At 37.8% G+C, this 8,753-nt stretch overlaps 1 protein-coding gene across 1 annotated transcript in view; it reads left to right on the top strand.

Moving 5' to 3' along the window:
• The window catches only part of ENPEP (glutamyl aminopeptidase (aminopeptidase A)), a 112,414-nt gene that overhangs the window by 48,959 nt on the left and 54,702 nt on the right, over positions 1–8,753 (top strand). The window contains exons 4-7 of the mRNA XM_012655077.1: positions 2,021–2,141; positions 4,836–4,990; positions 5,430–5,543; positions 8,223–8,357. Coding sequence (XP_012510531.1) covers positions 2,021–2,141; positions 4,836–4,990; positions 5,430–5,543; positions 8,223–8,357 — 525 coding nt within the window. The remainder of the gene's footprint in view (positions 1–2,020; positions 2,142–4,835; positions 4,991–5,429; positions 5,544–8,222; positions 8,358–8,753) is intronic.

Here is an 8,753-nt window from a genome sequence, read left to right as displayed (position 1 = left end):
GACTCTTTTAGAAGAAGAAAGAAAATACACGTGTTTATATCCCTCCCCGCTATGTGTCATTTCAACATGGCTAGCCATGCACTTTTTCAAAAATCATGTCGGTAAAGCAAGCACATGAACTAGAAAGATGGCACTTACTAGAAAAGTGGTGACAATTCAGGAGTAATTTACCGAACTTTGCCATGGACAGAAGTTCCGAGGCTCTGCAGCTGAGGGTGAGCGAAGGCGTCAGCAGCAGGGAGGATGCTTTTTCAAATCACCAGATCCAAACATCACAGATGCGCTGCTATTACACAGATAACGCGGGAGCTATATTGGAGTTTCAAATGACAGACAACGTTGGCATGTTGATAGAGTCTTTAACATAAAATATGTTTCTGATAGATGGCAGATAAGACGCACTCACAGATATGTTTTGGCTAATTATGTTACAAAATTAGTGGGCTGTATCTATATATTCTGTGATTGCTTAGCTCAGGTGAGCAAAGTAGCAGTCATAAAATAAAATCTATGACCCTGATTCTGTGGGGTCATAGATCACAGGTGATGTGTACACTGACCAGGCTGCAGTTTCTCAGAAACAAAAGAGGAAGGGACTGCTATTGTTTGGACTGAATTTACATTAATGCCAACCTTATTTAAAGATGTGACCTTCTGCTGTCACCAACAGAAGATAAAATGGATTATATTGTCTGGGAAGGAGGCTGCTTAAAGGGAGTCCATCACACCCCAAAGAATGCTGAGGTGGTCATTGAGTAGTTGTGTTGTCTTTGGAGGTGAAGATGGATTCATCTTTATTTGTGTAGACAAGGCGAGAGTGTCAGTTACCCAGTGGGCGTGAGAACAGGGAGCCGGCGCTGGAAGTTCAAGGATGCTCTTTCAGAATTGGTTCTTTAAATTATTGACTCTTTTCTGTGTTCTTTACTCTTAAGAGAAAATGGCTCAAGATGTGTGCTTAAATGAATCCCAAAACTAGCAATGCACTGAGAAATATGAGGAGAGTAGACGTCATTTCTTTTTCCTTTTTTCCCTTTTTATTTTTTTATCTTGAGTTGCCTGGTCTGGTTAGGCAAATGGTCTTGAACTTACCAAATGCCTGCATCTTTTGCTTTGCTCGAGGGTTTTAAATCAGGTTTTAAGTTTAGCAGGTATATTTTATTTTAATTTCTCACAACTTTTAGCAAACACTAGTTACCTGAAGCACAGTTTCCTCTTTTGCATACTAAGACGGGCCTAAACAGCCATGATATTCCTAAGCATAAACCCTAGTGTCCAAGGACCACATCTAAGTGCAACACTATGTTTAAGGGGATCCTTGATCTTTTTTTTTTACAAAGTCATATATGCTTAGAACTGGGGGGAAAAGTTTATACCTGATTTGATTTATAAATTACATCACAGGGCACAATATAATAACCTGGTGACTTAGAAGATTGATGTAGCTCACCAAGATGACTCCCTCTCAGGAAAATTTTGGATCATTATATTTTAGGCTCTGGGAGAAGAATAGCTGAAATATCAGAAGGGTAATTTGGAATAACTGGATAAAATAGCACAAGTGGGCAACATGTATTCAAGGACTTTTAAGTGAGAAAAATCACATGAATTCATTTACTCAAAGACAAACTACAGAGAGAGAGAGAGAGAGAGATGGATGAATGGATAGATAGATACATACATAGATTCGTAGGTATTAAGAAGACAATATATGTTCTAAATGGAAAAAGATAGTAACATTTTAAATGTCTGGGACACTGTGCCAACCATCGTGTCTTACATTATTTGTAGTCATCAAAATCGCTCAGTGAGTTGCATAATTTCATTGTCCCTTTACACGGGTCTCAGGGATGCGAAGTGATTTATCTGAGACCACACAGCTCAGACGAGGCAGAACTGGGATTCACGTTAGACTTACTGGCTCCAAAGCCTACTTTCTTGCAACTATACCACGTATCAGAGTTTTTGTGTTTTATTGAACGAAGAATAACTTTCACTGAACTTTTTGTGTTTTGTTTAATAGCTCACTATTTACGTCCAGCAAGAGCAAAAGCACACGGCTGAATATGCTGCAAACATAACTAAAATTGTGTTTGATTATTTTGAAGAATACTTTGCAATGGACTATTCTCTTCCTAAATTAGGTGAGAATCATTTTTTATTTTTTTATTTATAATATTGCCTTTGTTTTCACCTAAATTAATTCACTTCCTCCAATTATGTCACCATTAGTTGATGGTCCTCCCTATGTTCTTTTATTATATGCCTACAATATGTGTCTACTGCTTACTCGGTGCTGAGAGATCCATTCTGGATTCCTTCAAGAATAATATCTATACTCTGTTCTTATCTGATAAACATATGGTCTTTTATTTCCACATGAAGATGAAAGCATTGTGCATCAAACTGCAGATCTTGATAATGATGCAGCCAGGAATAGCAACCTATATCAGCTGATTTTAAAATCAGTACCCAAACCGATAGCTTACATTTCCTCCCTATCATCAATGAGTTGGAAAATAATAGAGATAAATTTTGCTGTAAGAGTCCTATGTGCTTCCCATCTTTCCACTGTTGGACAAGACAAATTGTAGAATACGAAGTAGTTAAAGTGAAACACTGGTGTTCCTTCCAGAAATACTTTTTTCTAATATAAGGGGAAGCATGCTTTCTTTTTAAAATAAAAGTGGGGCCGGGCGCGATGGCTGACGCCTGTAATCCTAGCACTCTGGGAGGCCGAGGCGGGTGGATCACTCAAGTCCAGGAGTTCGAGACCAGCCTGAGCAAGAGCGAGACCCCTTCTCTACTAGAAAATAGAAAGAAATGATCTGGACAGCTATATATATATATATAAAATTAGCCAGGCATGGTGGCACATACCTGTAGTCCCAGCTACTCGGGAGGCTGAGGCAGGAGGATCGCTTGAGCCCAGGAGTTTGAGGTTGCTGTGAGCTAGGCTGACGCCACGGCACTCTAGCCCAGGCAACAGAGCAAGACTCTGTCTCAAAAAAAAAAAAAAAAAAAAAAGAATAAAACAAAAGCGGGCCTATACTCAAAACAGGGTGGATACGACACTTCTATCAATAACAGAAATGCTTTATTAATAAGCTTGAGTGCTATTAGCAAAGACTTTAAAGAAAAGACCCATATAGATGTTTGTAAGGATGAAATGAAGGCAGTAAGAAAACAAACAACCAACAAACAGAGCTCGCTCCCCCGTTTCTGTTTCTACCCTTCACTTTAACAAGTTATCAAAGCAACTGCAGTGCAAGATTCTCTGCATGGGAACGGCTGTGGCTCTGAGCGAGTTTGTAGATGCTACATTTTCTCTTCAGTGGAAACAGTTCCATTTTTGGTTGCTTAACAACTATAGAGAAGGAGACAGAGAGAAACAAATTTTCATCAAACTCAGAATAATATTTAATAAAGTATTAAGCACATAAATGTAAAGGTTGTTTCTCTTTATCTCACTTGTATCACCCAGGATAACCTGGGAAGTAGAAATCTCACAAATCTATTTCTTTCTTCTCTTTTTCTTCCTCCTCTCCAACTCCTTCTTCATACTCTTTTATGTGCATTTTCAACCCTTTCAGAATTAACTCTTAGACTCCTTAGAAATGACTTCTGCATTTATTATACTCTAAAAAAATTAAATGTACTGCAGTTAATTAATTACTAATATAATGACAATACTTTCCAGAGAAATGAGATTACGAAAAATTTCTTTTGCTCCAGGATTAGGTGCAAACTACACTCCACGACATTATGAAAAATAGTGACCCCTGGGGGAGACACTTCTCTACCCTTTAAGTGATATTCTTGTGATAAAATAACCAAACCTAAAAATGAAGATAACATGAAAAGGAGACTACTATTATCATCTTGACCTCTACTTAAGATAAATCTCTTTTCATTCTTTTATAAAAAGCTACAGAATCTTTTAACCAGAAATAAAGGGCCTTTTCTTATATATTAAATGAAAATTCAATTTATTTTCAGTACTGTGCCTCATTTAAGTTATGTGTAATAATAAAGAAATTGCATTCTGATTATAGTTCATTAGGCAGAGAAGCTGTATTTTGCCCACTCATCAACTGAACATAGAAATGACCAACACTGGCTCCTCCTGTCAGATATTATAGCTAAGATTCCAGGCCCCAGCAAGAATAAAGAATAGATAGAAACTCCTCATAGAATCCAATATTTTAGAACTGGAAGGGAATTTAGAGAGAATACGGCCAATTCCATGTTTCTCCAGCTTATTTAATACATATAAGAGGATGGTAAGCTATCAGAGTGCTAGGGAATCACATCGACCTCAAACTGTACAGAATCAGAGAAAAAATATGGAGTTTTATGTTCTCTAGTATTGTGTATCCTTGGATGGAAATATGTTTCTGTGCACTTAGAAGCTTTGCATTTCTAAGTCCTCATTTGGAACCTTCATTCTCTTTTTCCTTACAACTTATCTCCCCAAACAGATGCTATCTATGACCTACATGAAAATCATGGGGGAAAAGCTAATAAAAATGAGTACAGTGAGGGACAAAGGACATAAAATTGTAGAGGCCTTGAAAAGAGCATGGCCTTACGTGTCCTTCCTAAAAAAACAAACAAAAAGAGATACATGGGTATCTGGAGCCAACAGGAAAAGCTCCCTGGAAATCTTGAGTGCATTAGGACTGAAATGTTTGCACAAATGATTACTGTGTTTCACTCTAAAAAAAACTATTTTTAGCCTTTTAAAAAACATTCATCCAAAGAACTTAATTTGGTATGAAATGCTGTGAACAAATGGAAAGAATGTATTTCTCCCTGGACTCTCTCTTTTTCCATAGATCAAATTGCTATTCCGGATTTTGGCACCGGTGCTATGGAGAACTGGGGACTCATCACTTACAGAGAAACAAACCTGCTTTACGACCCTGAGGAATCGGCCTCCTCAAACCAGCAGAGGGTGGCCTCCGTGGTTGCCCATGAACTTGTGCATCAGGTATAGGATCTTAGCATCAAATCAGCTTGTTTTTTAAAGTGGCTTAAGACCACAGGAATAATTCAAATTATTTATGACTTAGCAAAGAAAAATAGTCAACTCAAGAGAAAAAAAAAAGCTTGCTTGACAGTCTTTCTCAGTGCTAATAGACATTTAACCATAAAGAAACTTTACAATACATTGTTTTGCCCTTAGGAAATACACAGGAGGCCTTCTTATAGATTTATATATTCCCAGTAATACCTAAATAAAGGCAATAAACTAAGGAGAATTTAATATAATTCAAAAATCAGGATAAAGCAGGAAATAAATGTGATGCCTGCCACTTCTGTGTCACAGTGATGACATTTACGTAGACAAATAGATGTTCTGAACATTTCCAGGCCTCTCTGCCGTAAGCATGAGAATTTAATTATCCCTTCATTGCCTGTAATTCCAGTGGTTTGGAAATACCGTGACCATGGACTGGTGGGACGACTTGTGGCTCAACGAAGGATTTGCTTCTTTCTTCGAGTTCCTTGGAGTAGACCACGCAGAAAAGGACTGGCAAATGGTGAGCCCTAAGCACATGAGCCCCAGTCTCGACTTTGCTCAGGCAAAGCCTTGCACGATGGCCGTGGTCCCAGGCAGGGGCCTAGTAGAGAGGTTAACTGGGAATTCCACTGTGAGAACGGCGTGGAACCAACTGACTCCCACTGACCTACACCTTGCTGAGACCTTTGCCCAGTCCCTAGAGGACAACTGACCACCACAGTCTGGGGATATCCTTGGCAGAGTCACTCGAAAACCCACGTCACGGCAGGAAGAACATTAAGTAGCGTTGAACATGTTCACTCTGTGTTCAGGAAAGTATCCATGGCACTAACCCTTTGAAAAATGTCCAAGTCTCGTTTTGTGAACTACTTACCTTAGAAAGATTGCTGAAATCGTGTTGGGGCAGTGATAAGAGCATCTTAGTAGTTAAGACTCAAGTTCAAATCTTGGAGACATCATTTCTTAGATGCATGGCAGGGAATGTAACCTTGAGCAAGTTACATGACCTCTCTGAGTCAGTTTTCTCCTCTGTGAAATAAGAACATTATTCTCTAACTTGTCAGCTTAAAAGCTCCCAAATGTTCATATAGTGACTATTAACATACGGTGTGCCTCTGAGGGGCCTAGAATAGAAACTTTTATGAAACTTACAATTTTTTTTTCGGAAAAGCTAGGTATACTTGCTATTTATATTTAGGTCATGTAAGTGCTCTTGACTGATTGTATGGATGTATAAGCATGCAGACGCGTGAAAGCAGAGAATTGCAAGAGGTCGTGTACTATGTAAAATATCGCCCTCTACTGGACAGAATACAAAACGTTAAATGCTTGACGCTCTTGCAGTCTCCCTAGCCCACTTTAAAAAGTGAAAAAGCTAATTTGCAACAATTACTTCTTTAAAAATTTTACCTAAACCAGGGTTTCCCAACCATGGAACTACTGACATTTTGGGCCAGATCATTTTTTGCTGTGGCAGGCTGCCCTGCGTCCCAGGCCTCTGTCTCCTAAATGTCGGTAACCGCTGGCCCAGTTGTGAAAACCAAAAATGTCCCCATGTATTTCCAAATGTCCCCTTGGGGACAATAATATCCCCAGTTCAGAAACATTCATTGCTGATTTTATAATTTATTGAAAATAAACTATATAAATGGAAAATTATTTTGTCCTTTATTTTCTCTCTTAAAGTAACCTGATGCCCTTCTGTATCAAACTGTTCTAAGAAATTATAATATGTTAATATTGTCTAATATGCCAATTTCAGTGTCTCCAAAGCACTAGTAAAATACCAGAAGAATTTGGTATGCACTTCTTACATGAAATTTAATCACATGGTCCAACACAATAATTCATTCGTTTCTTCATCCATCCATTCATTCTGCATTCAGTAAACACTAGAGAGGACCCAAAAATGAAAAATTCATAAAACACATTTCTTGCCTTTAAGGAGTTCCCAATTTAAGTTCTTGTGGATGGAGGGGTCTGATAAAAAAAGATATTTTAGAAGAGAGCTTTATAAGTACCACAATAGTGGACCCTCATTTCACAGGTGAAAAGTCTGAGGGCCAGGAAGGTAATAAAACTTTCCAACATCACACAGACAGATGGTAGCAAAATTAAGATTACAGTCAAATTTCCTGATACCGAGAACAGGACTCTTTCTACTTACCTAAACTTCTTTGGTGTACAAAAATAAAAATCCAAGTCGGAATTATCTTGACTGGCAGGCATCACTGGACAATAGTATATTGCCTGTCATATATGAAAACCACAAAATTAGAAAATGTGAGCTGACATAACACGGTCCTCTTTTGGAAATATTTTTAACTAAGTGGGACCGATATAGTTTTTAATTTTTTTAAATTAGTGGTGATTTAACAGAAGTTAGATTTCAGTATCTTATGCTTAAGAATCAAAATAATAGTAGCAGCTAATGTGTTAGGTTTTCACTCCTTGGGAGGTACTATGCTAAGTGCGTAGCATGACTTATATCATTGGACCCTGTGCACTATTTCAAAAACTAGATGTCATCATTACCTCTATTTAACAGGTGAGCGGCTTATTTAAATTTACATATCTATTCTGTAATAGATACCTGTATCTAATAGAAAGTGGGAAGACTGAGCTTTGAACCAAGGAAGTCTGACTATACTGCTAGGCCTGTCTACCACTCTATATGCTGAGAAAACTTAGGAGTGAAATGAGAAGTGATTATTAGAACTAAAGAATCAGCTAGTATTTTCTTTGATTAATTACGAATCAGACAAATTCAAATAACAAGTTGATGCAAAATAAAAATTGAACATCAATATTTGGCCAATAGACATGCAATAACATCACCTAATTCTCAGAACAAATCTGTGAGGTGATGTTATCATCCCTGTCGCACGGATAGGGAAACGGAGCTTGAAAAGTTTGGCACGTAACCAAAAGTCACACAGAAGTAGCAGAAACAGAACTCACAGATATGTGTGTCTTTCCCCTATAGGACTGGGGAAAACATCAAAGGAGTTATAAATAGAAGGAAGAGTAGATAATCAATATAGATCAGTGGTGTGAAATACGATTAATTTGAAGACCTAATGTTAAAGTAATTTGAGTCATTTATATTTATTTTCCTCCAATTTTTCTTATATAAGGCATTTTAAAATAGAAACCAGTATAAAGGAATTACTATATTTCTGTCATTCTGTCATTTCAGCGTGAACAGATATTACACGAAGATGTATTATCTGTACAAGAAGATGATGCTTTAATGTCTTCACATCCAGTCGTTGTCACGGTGACAACCCCTGCCGAAATAACGTCTGTTTTTGATGGAATATCCTACAGCAAGGTGGGGGATATATGACATCGTTTTGAGTATCTTCCTGTTGAGTGACTTTTCTTTTTGTAGGTGCATAAAAATGGTAAGAATGGTTCCACTATGCCAATGGGCTTGGAAAACATTGTAGAACTTATTCTGAGTGCTGAGTACTCAATGGTTCATACTTTTCAGTGGAACTGATCAATGCTAGTCATTGCCACAGATTTTGAAAAGGATTTTAAAAAATTTCTCTTTTCACTTTTGTTTATGACTATTTTCATTCTGACAATTGAACATTTAGACTTTAAGCATCAAATTTTAAATCGTTTTATTTGATTTTTTTTTGAGACAGAGTCTCACTCCGTCGCCCGGGCTAGAGTGCCGTGGCATCAGCCTAGCTCACAGCAACCTCAAACTCCTGGGCTC

The sequence above is a fragment of the Propithecus coquereli genome, unplaced genomic scaffold (genome assembly GCF_000956105.1).
Source record: "Propithecus coquereli isolate 6110/MARCELLA unplaced genomic scaffold, Pcoq_1.0 Scaffold46, whole genome shotgun sequence".
Taxonomy (NCBI): Eukaryota; Metazoa; Chordata; class Mammalia; order Primates; family Indriidae; genus Propithecus; species Propithecus coquereli.
The sequence above is the reverse complement of the archived record's forward strand: the minus strand, read 5'-3'. Positions and strand labels throughout refer to the sequence as shown.